We start from the raw sequence: 18,533 nt of genomic DNA on the forward strand, positions 1-18,533 counted from the left end.
GTACATGTTTGAATATGAACTAACATGCATGAGCTGTGACGGAGGGGAAGATTTTCAGCAAATAACTTTTAAAGTGCATTTATATCAAGTCATACCAGTTTATAATGTCACAAGGGTGAGTAAATTATGACAAAATATTTACTTTTGTGTGAACCGTTCCTTTCCTGAACTGCTCCCTGAAATGCAAATGAAATTCACAAATTAGAAAACAAAAACATAACAGAAAACATCAGCAAGTCAACTGCAAAATATAAAATGGAGATGTTGGTACTTATTAAGGGCAGTTGATTGGACCGATTTAGTGTCAATTTTCTTATGAGCACTGGACTCATTTTCCCACTCTTCATGCTCTAGGAATGGAGGGACAAAGAGGGCGTAGTGTGTGTTATTAGGGTAAAGTGACTCCCAGCATGCACCACTCCACGCCCTGTTCCACTGCTCAGGCCAGATGAAATTCACCACATCTCTCTTTCTTCACTGTAACCCTTCTGCAGTGTTTAGAGTCTGACTCAGCAGATCTATAACATTGGTAGTATATGTAAATGAACAATGTTTACTCGTTTTCCTTGTAACCTAGGCTAAGAAATTCACCTTTTTTTTCTCTTTGGACTTTTGACAGCTCCTTACAGTCAGGGACGTCACGTGAGATAACCCAACCTCGTGTCCTTCATTCACAGGCACTGGAAAGTGAAAATGAAAGTGAAAACAACCTTCCTGCAGTTCTTTCTGTTCCTGTTCTATGTGTGTGTGTGTGTGTGTGTGTGTTCAGTTGTTCGTAGCACATCCTGACCTTCGTCACACCTCAGAGGAGAGCAGAGTCAACAAACGAATCCATAGGCCATGTGTTTTCAGACCCCATGCAGTGACTCGGATATTTACTCTGCCCTGCCCGAACCGTAATGAGTCATTCGTGCCCGATAGGAACACAGCAGATGGTGCTCTGGGATTCAAGAAATTAGTGGAGAACATGTGGTCTACCTAAACATTATTTTTGCACCCGGGAAGCCCAAAATAGTGCCTAGGTGGCTATTTTGCTACATTTTAAAAATGCAATTCACACCTGTGATGCCCACCAATGCAATCTATGAGGGCCGCTCGATTTCAGGCGACTTGTTAAAATGCAAAGTGTCGAGGTCACTAGCTTGCTAGGTTTGTGCATATAGTCAAGCTACTCGCTAATATATCAACATGCAAGGTTTTGAGGTTACTAGCTTGATAGTTTTGTGCCTTTGACACTTTCTAGTCAGGCGACTCGCTATGCTAGTGAGCAAGGTTTTGAAGTTAATAGCTTGCTAGTTTTTTGGCATATGGCTCTCTCTAGTTTGGTGACTTTTTAAAATGCGAGCTTGCAAGATTTTGAGTTTACTAGCTTGCTAGTTTTGTGCCTATAACACTTTCTAGTCAGGCTATTCGTTAATATGCTAGCTTGCAGGATTTTGAGGTTACTAGCTTGCTAGGTTTGTGCCTATAACACTTTCTAGTCAGGCTTCTCGTTAATATGCTAGCTTGCAAGATTTTGAGGTTCCTAGCTTGCTAGCTTTTGTGCCTATGTCACAGGTGACGTGCTAATATGCTAAAGAGCAAGGTGTCGAGGTTACTAGCTTGCTAGGTTTGTGCATATTTATAGTCAAGCTACTCGCTAATATATCAACATGCAAGGTTTTGAGGTTACTAGCTTGATAGTTTTGTGCCTTTGACACTTTCTAGTCAGGCGACTCGCTATGCTAGTGAGCAAGGTTTTGAAGTTAATAGCTTGCTAGTTTTTTGGCATATGGCTCTCTCTAGTTTGGTGACTTTTTAAAATGCGAGCTTGCAAGATTTTGAGTTTACTAGCTTGCTAGTTTTGTGCCTATAACACTTTCTAGTCAGGCTATTCGCTAATATGCTAGCTTGCAGGATTTTGAGGTTACTAGCTTGCTAGGTTTGTGCCTATAACACTTTCTAGTCAGGCTTCTCGTTAATATGCTAGCTTGCAAGATTTTGAGGTTCCTAGCTTGCTAGCTTTTGTGCCTATGTCACAGGTGACGTGCTAATATGCTAAAGAGCAAGGTGTCGAGGTTACTAGCTTGCTAGGTTTGTGCATATTTATAGTCAAGCTACTCGCTAATATATCAACATGCAAGGTTTTGAGGTTACTAGCTTGATAGTTTTGTGCCTTTGACACTTTCTAGTCAGGCGACTCGCTATGCTAGTGAGTAAGGTTTTGAAGTTAATAGCTTGCTAGTTTTTTGGCATATGGCTCTCTCTAGTTTGGTGACTTTTTAAAATGCGAGCTTGCAAGATTTTGAGTTTACTAGCTTGCTAGTTTTGTGCCTATAACACTTTCTAGTCAGGCTATTCGCTAATATGCTAGCTTGCATTTTTTTATGGTTACTAGCTTGCTAGGTTTGTGCCTATAACACTTTCTAGTCAGGCTTCTCGTTAATATGCTAGCTTGCAAGATTTTGAGGTTCCTAGCTTGCTAGCTTTTGTGCCTATGTCACAGGTGACGTGCTAATATGCTAAAGAGCAAGGTGTCGAGGTTACTAGCTTGCTAGGTTTGTGCATATTTATAGTCAAGCTACTCGCTAATATATTAACATGCAAGGTTTTGAGGTTACTAGCTTGATCGTTTTATACCTTTGACACTTTCTAGTCAGGCGACTCACTATGCTAGTGAGCAAGGTTTTGAAGTTAATAGCTTGCTAGTTTTTTAGCATATGACTCTTTCTAGTTAGGTGACTTTTTAAAATGCTAGCTTGCAAGATTTTGAGTTTACTTTTATAGGTTTGTGCCTATAACACTTTCTAGTCAGGCTACTCGCTAATATGCTAGCTTGCAAGGTTACTAGCTTGCTAGTTTTGTGCCTATCCATCTTTTATCCATGTAATAGCCTCCAAATGCTATGCTAATATATAGTGGGATTTTCTGCATCTGTGGTTTTAAAATATAAAATAATGTCCCCAAAATATGCTTGGTTTTGTGGTTACTGTAGCTGGATATGTTTTAGCCAGTGTGAGCGTGCAAAGATCTGAGATGTGTATTCCTGCTAAAATGTCTAGGTTTTGAGACGCAGCTGTAGTCTCTTCATGACTTCATCTAGGAACCAGTCTGTGTGTAAGAATAAGAAACGTTTTAGTCGTGTGTGTGTTTAAAAAAAGAAAACGGGAAGTTGATGTTATTTTTAGCATGATTGCTTCTAGTGCCCTGTGTGTGTTTACTCTCTTTTCTGAGTGTTTTATTGTGTGTGTGTTTCGGTCAGATGTCTGTGCGTCACTCTGACAGGATGTGAATTTCATTTGATTGACAGGCACCGGTTTGAGAGAAACCCATCACAGGTTCTCTCTGTTTACTCCCAGCATGCATTGCACCCAGCAGCATCACTCTTCTCAGACATCTTTTGAAGTTCCTGTATGTTGTTTTCCTCTGTGTATCTCCCCATCCTCTCGTTCTCCTCCTTTATGGAGCAGACGTTATGAACATGAGTAAGTGGCTGCCGTGGAGAAAGCGCAGCTTTTTCAGAAGGCAAAGGAAGAAGTTTTCTTTTCCTCTGTTAGGTAAGCGCGCACTCTTTTACTTCCTGATTCAGCAAACGCTTTTGCACTTTTTTGATTTTGTGTTTCAGCTTCAATTTGACTCTGGATATTCTTAAGCTGTGCTTGTACACACACATTTAGAGACTGTAGAGTCATCAGTGTGTTGGAGCAGTAGGTGTGTGTGAAGACAGTTGAGTTATTGTTGGATGTTTGTGTGTCTTTGTCAAGTTTGTGTGTATAATAGTTTGTGACAGTTTTGGGTGTGTGGTAACGGGTATCTGAGTGTTCGTCTGTAAGATTTTCAGGATTCTTTGATGAATAGAACATTTAAAAGATCAGCATTGATTTGAAATATAATCTTTTGTAACATTATAAATGTTTTGATCAGTTTAATTCATCCTTGATGAACAAAAGTATTGATTTCTTTCCACAAAAATGAAATAAAAATAAATTCTTACTGACCCCAAACTTTTGAATGGTAGTGTTTAATGTTACAAAAGCTTTCTATTTCAAATAAATGCTGTTTTTTTAATTTTTTTATAAAAATGTAAACAACTGTTTTCAACATTTGATAATAATGAGAAATGTTTCTTGAGCATCAAATCATCATATTATATATATAATGGAATTTTGGAACTATAAACTTTGCGCTAATGTGTATATGAATTTATATATTCCAGTGGTAAAGACTATAATAATATAATAAAAAATACAAAGCAATCAAAGCAAGCCTGGCACAGCAACATTGACTCAACCAGTGCTGTGTGTTTGAGGCAGGGCTTTCTGTGGCAGACTGGGGGAGTGTTGTGCAAAAGTTAGATTTCTAAGTTATTCTTCAAAGAAAGTTCATAGTTCCAAAATTCCATTCCATCACATTCCCTTATGTCGTCACGGTGACCTGGCATATGGTTGTCAGGGTGACCCACAGAGTCGGTCATGCTCTCGCTCCTGTGCATGCTGGGATGCCGTTCCACAGAGACGTGTGTGTGTTCTACCAGTGGAGCACAACATACATGCCCACTGCCCACCTCTCTCTCTTTCTCTCTCTCTCTCTCTCTCTCTCTCTGTGTGTAAGTGAGTGTAGAGGAGAGAGGAATGTTTAGTTGGACTGGATAACTCGTTTTGTTCTCTCTTTGCTTTTCTCCATCATCTGCTGGTTTATGACTCAATGGCTACACACAGTATGAAACTCAGAGGTAGGCGACTATAGAACTGTATTTTTCACTATGTACAGGTGTGTGTGTGTGTGTGTATCTGTAGTGATGTGTGTGTGTGTGTGTGTGTGTGTATGACTGTGTTTTCAGAACTGAGCATTTGAGAAAAAAGGGCAATGGGGAGGCTGTTGAATTTTTAAACATGCATTTCATATTTTTGACATGATTAATTTTATCAGTTTTTATTTTTAAAAATTGTAGTTTTTATCAGGTTTATTTTATTTTGACTTTATTTATTGAAACACCACTGCATATACTGGATAAAGCTTTTATTTAAAAGATATGCCATGTTAAATTTACATGAGCTTACCTGACATAAAATGCATAAATCATGTTCATTTGACATGCATAAATTAGGCAACAAGAACGTAGATAAATTATGTTGAGAAAACATTAAATAAACGTGCAACCAATGTACATATACAATGTATGTATATAAATATTTTTTTTTTTTTTTTTTTTTTATTCATCCAAGTGTGTTTTAGCCAGTTAGATTTCACTGCTAAAAGTCATTTACAATAAAGATCTAGTTTAAAAAAATGCATCAAAGCACGTTTTCCACGAGTGTGCAGGTGTAACCTCTTAAATGGGCACAGTCTCACCCAAAGGTTTCCGGTTTCCCTGACCCTAAATAATAATAATTGCAAAATATTTAGCAATTTTTTTTTTTTGCAGTTTGCTTTTTAAAGGGACTGTATTGATGCTTTACAGCAATATTTCTAATAGTCTTTTGGCTGAAAAGTTTGTCTGAAATAATTTTGGCTACTGTGCCTTTAAGAATTTTATATACAAATGACCTCCGTTGTGATTGGCTCCGTTGTGCTTACTTGGTGCAGTAACATTGTGATAATGTTCATCAGAGCGGGTCAAGTTGCTGAATTCTGAGTAGGTTTGGATATGTAAATGTGGGCGGTCATATGCTAATGAGTTTGTGATGTCATGACCAAGATGATTTCTTCTGATTGAGTCGTTTTTGCAGTTTAGTTTCAGTAAATGCTCTGGGTGGACTGGAGATGAATTTGTGAGTGTTGTTGTATGTCTACATGGCAATGGCACATCAAACTTTTACTTAAAGTCATATTGTTTATGATATGACTGTGTTTTTGAATTCCTTAAAGTAAACGAGTGTTTTCCTTGATCTGTTTCTCCGTCTGCCTTCAGACAAGCTCGGGCAGGAGCTCACAGTGGAGGTGGATCCACCGCCTCAATTATGGGAATTTTATGCATTATGGAATGTCCCATAATATCTCATATAAGCAGTTACTGCACAGCTGTAATCAAAATGCACAGAAACAAGCGCACATCTAGCTAGCTAGCTATGGAAATGAACACAAACTGTAATTTTTAGTTGTTTTTAAATGAGTTTGAGATATACAATATTCTGGTGTCTATATAATGTCTGAGGTCCTTCCCTTATTATAGGTTTATGGTAATTGTGTACCCATTGAAAGTGCTGTTAAACCGAGCCCTGCTCCTAATCATGGAGATCATTAGTCTCCTAATGACAGTTTTGTGATGGTGCTTTGTGAACTTTGGCCTCAGATTGTCTCTGGATTGCTAAAGGACTCAAAGTAATTCATGGCACACATGCCTACAGTCAGTCAGGGAGCGATGAACAGCGCAGTTTGATGGACACTCCGATATAACGCACACACACACACACACACACACACCCAGTGTTTGTGGAGCGTGGGGCTGCAGAGTCACTCTAGGAATGTCAGGGTTTAGATAAAAGGCAAGTGTTTGCTTGTGTGTGTGATAGAGCAGGATGCGTGTGTTGTTCATTGCATGTTTCTGATCGTGGTGTATATATATATACTGTATTTGTTTATTTATTCATATATTTATTTATTTTGTAAATATGAGACCAAAGAATGATACCTTTGGCTTTGAACTGAGACAGTTTTTTTTTTGCATTACAGTAATGAGAATGACATTTTCTTTTTTACATTATAGTAATAATAGTTTTTTTTTTTTTTACATAATAGTAATACGACTTATTTTTCATTACGGTAAGGAGACCGAGTTATTTTGCATTAAGTAATGTTAAAGATATATATTTTTTTTTCATTTCATTACCAATTTTTAACAACACAATAATGAGAATGGTGAGGTTTTTTGTATTTAGTATTGTTTTTTTTGTTTTGTTTTGTTTACATAATAGTACAAGGTTATTTTTGCATTACGGTAATGCGAATGCATTTTTTTTTACATTATAATAATGAAAATGGTGAGGTTTTTTGCATTATGTAATGAGAGAGATATTTTTTTTGGACATTATTGTTATAAGACGGATTTATTTTTTAAACATTACGATAATGAGAATAAGTTTTTTTTGCATTACAGTAATGAGTTTTTTTTTTTTTTTTTTTTTACATTTTGGTAATGAGAATGATTTGTATATTTTGCATTACGCAATGGAAATATTTTTTTTGACATTATGGTAATGACAATTGTATGGCATACATGCTTAAAGGGATATTTCCCCAGAAATCCTGTCATAATTTACTCCGCCTCAAGTTGTTCCAAACCTTTATGAGTTTCTTTCTTCTGTTGAACACGAACACAGATATTTTGAACCAGACAGTTGACGGTAGCCATTGACTTCCAGTAGGAAAAAATAATATTACATATTACAATACTATACAGTTGTCTGGTTACTGACATTGTTCAAAATATATATTTTCGTGTTCAGCAGAAGAAAGAAACTCATACAGGTTTCTTGAGGGTGAGTAAATGATGATAGAATTGAACTATCCCTTTAAATGTAATTTATATAAACTATTGTCTTATATAACTATTTAATTGAACTATTTAATTGAACTATTTAATTGTCATATATATATATATATAAACTATTACCCAAACACCTTTTTTTAGCGTTCAGAGCCGTTAGTTGTGCAGAGTGTGTGTGAAGATGACTGGTGACATTGCATTGTTGACACTGATGATGATCTGTTTCTTCCTGTGTGTGATAGATGTATCACTGCTAGGTGGGCTGTGTGTGTTATGTGTGTGTTGTGGTGTACTCTCCTTCACACCGTCTCTCTTGCCTGCAGTGCATTCCTGACTTTCTGGCCCTCATCCACACACACACACACACACACACACACACACACACACACACACACACACACACACACACACACCAAAGATCAGGCGACCCGGCAGGCTGGTGGTCTTAACCTTTGATCCCTCTAGAGTTCAAGCTGGTTTACACAGTGATTTTTGTTATGAACACTCTTGTGTGTGTGTGTGTGTGTGTGTGTGTGTGTGTGTGTGTGTGTGTGTGTGTGTGTGAATCTTGTCCCTTGGTAACAGGATCTCACACAGGCTCTGTTTAGATTCAAACAGAGATATATACACAACAGACACAGACACATTGCTGTAAAGTTTTGACTTGATCCTGCGTTAGACAGACTCCGCCTCCTCCTGTCGTTGGTCAGCTTTGATTGACAGGTCCAAGGAAGCATCTTATTGGTCCCATACTTGACTTGCACCTCCAGGTATCTTGCGGTTTAAACGTTGTCAATGAGTAACTAGTTTAAAGGCCTCTAGTTAAGAGCAGCCCCACATGGCATTTGCAGAGTATTTTGTGGTGGAAAGTCTGCAGAAGTCATTAGGTGATAACACACTTTTATTGGTAGATGAAAGGATTATATCTACACACACACAGTATGTGTAGAACTTTGTGTTTGAATTCTACAGAAATATGCTGGGCTGTATTTGTAATTGTGCGGCCAGCTATAATATAAAGAAAATGTGTCAGTTTACATGCAGAGTGGCGAGACACTGACTGACACTTTCATGAGGGAAATGGGACACTTTCATTTGGGTTGTATTTATTTCTGTCAATATTTAGTATTTCTGTTCAGTTCTGTACTATTTCTAACTCCTCAATAAATAAATCTATTGTACCTGAAAAAGCTAAGTTGTTTAATTCATATTTGTGTTATATTTTAAAGTCCCTTTGGTTTGTAATTAGCTTCTTTGTTATTATTTTTACCAACAAATATAACTAGAGTATCTCGTGAAATGAATCGTTGTAGTGAAATAAGATTTTGGTCATATCGCCCACCCCTTCCACGTGCCGTAAAATCCGTTGTAACTTTCTCTCTCTCTCGTGTTTCCTTCCTCTTTCAGACGAACATGACGCCGTACAGAAGAAGACCTTCACGAAGTGGATCAACGCTCAGTTCTCCAAGGTAAGCGAAGAACTTCTGAACTTCTGCTTTAATGGCTGGTCTCCTCAAGAACCACTCAAGCTCTGGCAGACATCTGAAACTTTCGTGTTCCTCCACTCGTTCTGCAGTGTATTGTGAATATAGTCAATACCAACAATGTTTCTTGAGCATCAAATCCTCATATTAGACTGATTTCTGAAGGATCATGTGACACTGAAGACTGGAGTAATGATGCTGAAAATACAGCTTTGATTACAGGAATATATGACACTTTACTATACATTTACATAGAAAACAGTTAGTTTTCTGTCTGCAATAACCAATCAGAAGCCCGGATTGAAACGATCTGTTTGAATCACGGAGGCTGATTTGCATAAGTACACTGAAAATACTGCAGTCATGTTTTAGTGATGCGTTTGGTGTCTGAGGTCGGTCTCGGGATAAAAATGACTCTCTCGCATAATTAATGATAATGAATGAGAGCACCCTGTTTAATCTTTCATGTGAAGGAGGACACGCACAAAAGCATCCCACCCAGAGCAAACCTCTACACCTGACCGATGAATACAGTAGTAAAGAAGTTAATAATACATTACACTACATCATATTCATTCTCGTAAGCTGCCTACTCAATAGTATGTGTGCGGCGAAAGTGAAAATGATGTAGTTCAGTGTGATGAAATGAGAGGCGAGGGTCTGCACAGAATCCGAACACAAGTGTAACGGTATAACGGTAATGAGTCTTAGCTGACCGCTTATGATCAGTTCACCGAAATATCATCTTAATATCTGGTGGAAACAGGGTTTCTCTCTCACTTGCTCGATTTCAGGGATATTTTATATAATTTAGGGAGCCGCTATCAATATTCGGGAGACTCCCGGACCTTCCGGGAGAAGTGGGATGTCTCTGCATGTCAAAATCACGATTGTTTTCAGTCAGTATTGAAATCATGATTATTGGTCAGTTTGATATGATTAAAGTCTTATTTCATGATATGAGTAATTTTAGATGCAATTGAAATTTCACAATTATCTGCACTTAAGCAAAAACCAATACTCGGTAAGTAAAAGTCCTCAAAACAGTTACAGAAGACGTCAGCAATACAAGAAGAATAAAGAAACAAATTATAAACAAAACTGACAAAAATATAACGGAGCGAAAATACAAATGAAATAAACAGTGTTTTAGGTTTTTCAGGAAGACGTACTAACAGTGGTATCCAGATAAGTATAGCCTACAATGAAAAATAAATAAATAATAATAATCAAATGTAAAATAACACTGCATAGTCTTACTGTACACATTAGATGTAGATTAATCCTTATTAAAGCTACTGAAGTTATTCAGTCAAGATCAGCGAGTGATTTCCTTTGTCATTTGTTGTTTGATTGTCATTAATGACGGACAGCAGGATTATTAGGCTGCCGTCACTTTAAGAGCTCATGCAAGGATCCAGTATACTGTTACACATGTCTCTTTTGCAGCTTAATGCACTTTTAATAACACTGTTTAATATCAAGAGCGTCCCGCAGTTTAGCAACAGCATTTATAACTCACAATAATCTTTTTTACCTCGATTATCTTGTTTTCATAATCGTTGGAAGCCAAAAAAATCGAAAATCACACACAGCCGCACAGCCCTATCCCAGTAATATGCAGAACCACTGTAAGTAAACCGGTGGGTTTCTTGTTTTTTGCTGAGGAAGGACTTGACATATGAATTGTATTAATGTTCCTTTAATGTCCTGTGTTTTAGACGGGGAAGACGCCCATCAAAGACATGTTCTCTGACCTGAGAGACGGCAGAAAACTCCTCGACCTCCTGGAGGGACTGACTGGAAGCACACTGGTGTGTGTGTGTGTGTGTGTGTGTGTGTGTGTGTGTGTGTTTGAATGGCGGTTGAGTGTAATGTGTCTGAGCTATGCGTTTATATTTAGCCTCGACCAAACATTTTAGAATTACACACACAGACAGTTTGAGTGACAGCTGAGAGGTGACCGCTGTAAGCTTCATCTTCATCTTCATCTTCATCTTCATCGGTCTTCTTTATCATTTTTAACCTGTTGATTATTAGTGCACATGCATTTTCATTGTAAGTGTTTAATTTCCCCAGTAATATTTCCCTGGTGTGAGATGAAGAAGCTCTTAAACGTGACTGTATGAAGTAACTCTCTCTCTCTCTCTCTCTCTCTCTCTCTCTCTCTCTCTCTCTCTCTCTCTCTCTCTCTCTCTCTCTCTCTCTCAGACCAAAGAGCGCGGCTCGACCAGAGTTCACTCCCTCAACAACGTGAACCGAGTCCTGCAGGTCCTGCACCAGAACAGCGTGAGTCGTGTTTCTCCTTGCTGTCGGACACACTCTGGGCTCATTAGTTTTATTCCTTGCCTCGTATCAGCTGACAGACGCTGCCTGGGGAAGGGCAGTCTAATTAAAATAGTTTACAGTTCTGGTGTGGCTTTTTTCGGGACATTAGCGGGTCGTTTTGACAGCAAGGTCTCTGCATTTTGACATGTCCTTTGTCTTTATACTCTGATGGCTTGGGGTCAGACACACACACACACACACACACACACACACACACACACACACACACACACACAGATGCTATTAACAATGTGCTCAATGTTTCCTTGTCACATTCATTCATATTGCAGATCATTGTCCTCGGTAGACGTAGTGCTGCCGTGATTCCAATATTTTAATATTTTATTAAAACATTTATTTTATTTATTTTTTGTCAAATAGTTTACTATTATTGATTTTTTTTTAAATATTCAAATAAACGGTGATAAAATGAATAACAAATCAATCGAATTGAAAAAATAGCAATCGATAGAAAAAATAAATATTGCTATAATATGTAAAAAATAAATGCAATATTGATACAATGTTATATAATAATAATAATAATAATAATATAATATATATATTTGGGAAATAAATGTACTATTTCTATTCCAATTTTTTTTCTCCATCATTTACTGATAAACATAATTGTATTGTGTGTTTGCTTATTTACAGGCATTAAAAATCACACAGAACTTATTATTATTATTACAGTTATTTAATCAATCTCATGCATTAATATCTTAATTTTGGAATTTTGGTCTGTAAGATATTTTGAATGATACATTGATAGTTTAATTCAGCAAGGATGCATTAAAATTGATCAAAAGTGACAGTAAAGATTTTACTGTCTTCATGAAAACACCACAATTTCCACAATTTTTTTTTATTAAAGCAGCTTTCAATATTGTTAATAACAGACATTTATTAAATCACACTAGAATTCAACATTTAATAAAACATTGTTTGATTTTTAACATTTAATAAAAATGAATTAATACTGTAATGGACCTTAAAGCGTTGCAAAAAATAATAATCATAATATTTTATCAAAATGTATGCAATAACTTTCCCCACCTCTGAAACGACTAATATAACCACAGTTAATGATAGTCCTGACCGACAATATTTCCAACTAAACTCAAAAATGTCACATTGCAAAAGTTAAATGCTTTGTATACTGCGTCTTGAAACGCCGTTGCGTGCTTCATATGGAATATATAAACACACAGTTGTTCCCAACCTTGCTATTACCAGCCTTCATCTAAACCCTGAGAAATGTGAGCGAGTCGTTCCCGTGACGTGTGTGTGTGTGAGTCTGTGTAAATCACACTGGAGATTATCCACTCCTGCACTGACAACTCAATGACTGGACTTAAGCTGTCATGTTTGCTCAGAGAGTCCAACACAGTGAGAGGGAACTGAGTCTGAACATCATAATCACAGACACTATTCAGTCAACAGTGTGTTTATGGGAGATCACTGGAGGATCAGCGCACATCTGGGCCAGGTGTGATGAACCTGCACTAGCCTGAGAGAGATCCGCTTCTGTCGCTTAAGAGATTAAAACACAGGAATCTGTGCCGTGTGAATGGAAAGCTCTCGGATAATTATAGGATAGGCCAATTAATCATCCTGGTCAGTTTGAGACTTTCAGCGTTTGTAATACCCGTTTCAGCTTTCCCACTATATATGTTTTGTGTTGTGTACCTACAGTATATTAGGTGTTATCAGAAATAAGTCCACTGACACAATTATCAATCATTCAAAAGAATATTGATTACATTTCGAGTAAATGGACTGCTTGCCTTGAGCTTCATAACATACTTTAGTTTACTTTTAGTCTGAAATTTGAGTTTTAAAATCTGGACATTTTCAGAAGCGTTTGATGCAAATGATGTGAGAAAGCAACGGGTGAAAAGTTTAAAGTTGCTGAACTTATTTTGATGAGTTAAAGCAATGTAAAACATATGATGTTATTACTTATTGCTCATAATTTTGGTAACTTTACAATAAGGTTCATTAGTTAACATTAGTTAACTACTTTAGTTAACATGAACTAAGAATGAACCATTTATTAATCTGTTAATGTTCATTTCATCATTTACTAATACGTCATTAAAATCAAAGGTTGTATTTGTTAACATTAGTTAATGCACTGTGAACTAACATGAACAAACAATGAACAGCTGGATTTTTATTTACAAAAATTAATAAATACTGTAACAAATGTTTTTTTCATTGTTTACATTAAACAATACATTGACTAATGTTAACAAATGATCCTTATTGAAAGTGTTAACATCAATTCTTTAGATGTTTTGTTATTGTTCATGTTAATTCATGTAGTTAAGTAATGTTAACAAATGGAAACTTATTGTAAAATGGTAGTACATATATATTTTTTTTCCTCGATTAACTCGCACTGATATTTTTGCAATAAGCCGGAAAGATTTATTAAGAACAAGTTTTGTATCCATTCAGTTTTATTTGAACTTAAATATGTTTTTATTTATTTATAATTATTATTTTTTTTATGATTTTGTTTGTTTTGTTGTTTTATTCTGCTTTTGTTTTTGTTATTTTGTTTGTGTTTTTGTTGTTGCTTGTTTGTGTTTAGTTTTTTTTTAATAGTTTTTTTCACTGTTTATTTTTGCATTTTGTTTTGATTTCTTGAAATCAAAGAAGAGTTGAAGAGTTTTGTTTTTGTTTATTACATTTGTTTAACTGTTGTATGAACAGTTCTTTTTTTGATCTTTCTTTTATCCCTTCAGGTGGAGCTGGTGAATATTGGAGGGACAGATATTGTAGATGGCAATCATAAGCTTACTCTCGGACTCATCTGGAGTATCATACTGCACTGGCAGGTCAGAAAACACAGAACAAAACAACTGATCCAGTGAGATTCGTCTATGAGATGTCCTCTCTAATATAGTCAAACAAACCTGTGTGTGTGTGTGTGTGGCGCGCAGGTTAAGGACGTCATGAAGGATGTGATGTCCAGTCTTCAGCAGACCAACAGTGAGAAGATTTTGCTGAGCTGGGTGAGAAACTGCACCCGTAACTACAACACCGTCAACGTGCTCAACTTCACCACCAGCTGGGCGGACGGCCTCGCGTTTAACGCCATCTTACACCACTTCAGGTAACACACACACACACACATACTCGTAGTGCGCGCATGTTTAGACTGCTGTCAGCGCGGTCTCTAGGGAAAGGCTATAGAGCGTATTGATTGGGTCAGAGGTCAAGAGAGTTTGTGTTCATAAGCTGTTCGGTCTGTCAGACATGAGCCGCAGGAACTGACACACACACACACACACACACACAGCAGTGTGTATGAGGCTTTTATTTTGAATTGTAATGTAACATCACACGATAAGGTAGACACAGCAACATCATTATCAGAAAAATGCTTCTGATTCTCAGAGGATTTAATACACGTTTGCACATTTACATCTTCAGTCATTTATGTAAGTAATATGAAATGTTTGCAAATGAAGGGATTGAGATCAAGTCGGTAGGCCCAGATGTAATCCACAGACCTTTTCCACATTTTCTGCTTTGGTTTTTTTGGGAAAAATCTGCGTAATAGGTTTAAACAAAGTGTGTTAAACACATCTTAGTACTACACTCTTATTGGCAGCTGAAAGCATTATCAGATTAGCAAATATTTAACAACCAAACACAGAGGAAAGGAGGATGTTTGACTATGAGTTATGGGAGTTTCATGTTTGCAGACACACTGTAGTAGATTCATGTGGACCTGCTTGTATGTCTTCAAGCTCTTCTCGACCTGTGAGCTTCATCCAGACTTACAGCAGAATCTGGTTTTTAGTCCTGAATACGCATCTGTTCACACACAGTTCGGTTTCTTAAAAAAATGTGTAAAAATGCAAGTATCTAATATTTAGAAGTGAGTTTTAACTCGGTGGACAACTCGTTGACGGTGAATGGCTTCAGGTTCATGTGTGAACGCTCTTTTAGACTCGTAATCCCAGGTATGAACTCTGTTCCAGGCCTCAAAGCTTCAGCTGGGAGGAAGTGGCTCATCTTACCCCGGTCGAGAGGCTGGACCACGCGTTCACATTCGCCAAAGATCAGCTCAACATTGAGAGACTTCTGGATCCAGAAGGTAAAGAAGCATCGTGGCTCCAGAACTTCTCCAGATCAGAAGGACATCGAACTATAAACTTTTCATTGTTCGGCAAATGTTTACTGATGAAATTCTGTCATTTAAATAGATATCCATGCAATCAGAAATTTCGCATGAGGGCAAAGGAAATACTTGGTCTGAAAGTGACTTCTGTAGTGGACTTCATACATTGCTACTCTATTTACATTAAACAATAGGCACGATTTGGAGGAAAATCTAATTTTTAAATTTTTATTTTTATTTTTATTTTTCTGATAACAAGTGTGATTGCGTTTATAATGCTATTAAAAAAATAAAATAATCTTGAATAAACTGTTTGTTGGGCTGTAAATATGGCCCAAATTTTGTGATTTTATATAAATAGTGTTATAAAAAGGAAAATAGTAGTAGTAATAATAATAAATTATTAAATTTAAATTAATAAATAAGTTTAATAAAAAAAATATATATATATATATATATAATTACTACATTTTTAAAATTACTAAAAATAAATATTTCTATTGTAATATTTTCCATTGAAAATTTTTGTTTTTAATTAAAAAAGTAAATAATATTTTAAAAAAAAATTGTAATTTAATATGTTCATTTTATTATATTACAACTGTAAAATTACAAAACTAAAAGTCTTAATTGTCACGTTCAAAAGTAAAACCAGCAAAACATTTATTTTGTTGGCAAACAAAGCCATTAAAGCTTGTCTCTTGTTTGAGAAATGCTTCTCATTACACGTTTGGGAAGATGGTTTGATGCAGATTGAGTTCCCAAACTATCATGATCTGCTTACATGCAAGAACACAGTGCTGTGCTTCGCTCTGAAACATGCAGCGCATATATTTGATTAAATCACAGCCTTTGCAACTAGACAGTCACACTAAGCCATATCTAATGGACAATCAACCTTTTTCGACCAACACAATTTCGCCAAAATTCACCTACTCTACAGAATCTTTAAAGTGCTTGACCATCATCTTCATCTGACTTAATGTTGGCCTTATTTGGAGATCTGGCCATAGATTGCTATTTAAGCCTGAAGCGGGGAATCTGAGTCGAACCATTGAAATAATGCCAGTCAACAAACCGGGGTCCAGGACATTCCAGAGCCCAGATCCTGGGTCTAATCATCTGGACTTGATTGGATTACATGGCTTTTCCTGAACACAAGTTCACATGAGCCACGACTAATCAGAGGGACCTCATACAGCAACTCCATAAACGCACACACCCTTACACTCTCTCTCTCTCTCTCTCTCTCTCTCTCTCTCTCTCTCTGTGTGTGTGTTTCTCAGATGTGGCGGTGCAGTTGCCAGATAAGAAGTCCATCATCATGTATGTGACCTCACTCTTCGCTGTGTTCCCCAATGACATCACACTGGATGACATCAGAGAGGTGGAGACGCTGCCCCGACGCTATAAGGTGGAGCACGATGAGGGACATGCTGTAAGTGCACTGGGCACCCAAACACACACATGTGCTTACTCAAGGCAGGACATCAGTTAAACATATGAGATCGGGTTCGCATTATGAGCCCAAATGGTCGTAATCGAGTGTTCAGGCCCATTTGAAGAAGTTTTTAAGGTTCTCTTGCGGTTTGCAGTTGGTTTTAAGGTGGATCGGTCAGGGCCGATTGGTGGAAAGGCACATTGTTCACACCAAGAAGAATAACTTTACATATATACGTATGTTAGTACTGCTCATTTATCATATTTATAGCAAAAGAAATGCAGAAACAGTGTCTGTCAACTGAAAGCTAATGCGACCAGACATGGAAGACTTTGTTGATTATATTGGGGGCGCTTTTATTTTGACACGTTGCAATCCGATGCTTGTAGACATTAGCGTAAGTCCTCTTATTACTGAAACTGTAAGTGACTGAAAAACCACAAAGACCTTCATGCATTTGTCTAGTGACTCTGTGTTTATAAACTCAGGCTAATGTCGAGGGTCCCGATGGCAAATGGGAAGTATGATTTTTAACAGATGGGCACAGCTGTTCAGATGGGCACATACTAATGAAGTGTTGTACACAGTGGAGTTCGAGATATATTTAACTCAGCCACCTGCTTATTCAGCTCAGTGTGAACACTAGAGGAAATCCTCTTGACTTTATACAGCTGGAGGTGCTAAGAAAATGCACAAGATGCATAACATTGCAATGGCGGTTAGAAAGAGGTTGTTGTTTCTCGGGTGTTTTCTGATGAGGAAGTGCCTGTGGAAAACGGGCATCACACTCTCATGCCAACACATAACTATGCTTTCCTTTTCTCGCTCTCTCTCGCACACACTCTTTCTTCCTCTCTGCCTTCTGCTGTCACTGGTAAGAGTGAGTCACACAGTCGTCCAGCATATATAGTGTGCTGTATTGTAACACGCTGTCAGAGAAGGGTGGACGGTTATCGTTACTTGCATAGCTGTATACAAGTGCTATTAAAAAGTAGCATGCCATGTTTTAAGCACATAAACCATAGTAAAATTGTGATTTTATGGACATTTTCATGGTAATGCCATGTTTATAGGACATGCACTGTAAAAATATCATGCATTTATGGACATTTTAATGGTAATGTCATGTTTTTAGGGCATGTACCATAGTAATATCATGCTTTTGTAGACATTTATCATGTTAAAGCCAGGGCATGTACCATAGTAATATCGTGCTTTTATGGACATTTATCATGTTAAAGCCATGTTTTTAGGGCATGTACCATAGTAAAATCATGCTTTTGTAGACATTTATCATGTTAAAGCCATGTTTTTAGGGCATGTACCATAGTAATATCATGCTTTTATGGACATTTATCATGTTAAAGCCATGTTTTTAGGACATGTACCATAGTAAAATCATGCTTTTGTAGACATTTATCATGTTAAAGCCATGTTTTTAGGGCATGTACCATAGTAATATCATGCTTTTGTAGACATTTATCATGTTAAAGCCATGTTTTTAGGGCATGTACCATAGTAATATCATGCTTTTGTAGACATTTATCATGTTAAAGCCATGTTTTTAGGGCATGTACCATAGTAAAATCATGCTTTTGTAGACATTTATCATGTTAAAGCCATGTTTTTAGGACATGTACCATAGTAAAATCATGCTTTTGTAGACATTTATCA

The 18,533-nt window shown here is 37.0% G+C and overlaps 1 protein-coding gene across 7 annotated transcripts in view; it reads left to right on the top strand.

Annotated features, from left to right (window-relative positions):
* Nucleotides 1-18,533, top strand: part of utrn (utrophin) — a gene marked incomplete at its 3' end in the record, with an annotated part of 239,702 nt that overhangs the window by 15,271 nt on the left and 205,898 nt on the right. For 6 of the 7 annotated variants that reach the window (XM_084099868.1, XM_084099871.1, XM_084099870.1 and 3 more), the window contains exons 3-9: nucleotides 8,873-8,934; nucleotides 10,671-10,763; nucleotides 11,161-11,238; nucleotides 14,034-14,126; nucleotides 14,232-14,404; nucleotides 15,279-15,394; nucleotides 16,705-16,856. In XM_084099868.1, coding sequence (XP_083955994.1) covers nucleotides 8,873-8,934; nucleotides 10,671-10,763; nucleotides 11,161-11,238; nucleotides 14,034-14,126; nucleotides 14,232-14,404; nucleotides 15,279-15,394; nucleotides 16,705-16,856 — 767 coding nt within the window. Of the gene's footprint in view, nucleotides 1-3,342; nucleotides 3,537-8,872; nucleotides 8,935-10,670; nucleotides 10,764-11,160; nucleotides 11,239-14,033; nucleotides 14,127-14,231; nucleotides 14,405-15,278; nucleotides 15,395-16,704; nucleotides 16,857-18,533 lie in introns of those variants that run through there. The other variant, XM_084099873.1, reaches the window with a different exon arrangement.

The sequence above is a fragment of the Abramis brama genome (genome assembly GCF_963993115.1).
Source record: "Abramis brama genome assembly, chromosome: 22".
Lineage (NCBI taxonomy): Eukaryota > Metazoa > Chordata > Actinopteri > Cypriniformes > Leuciscidae > Abramis > Abramis brama.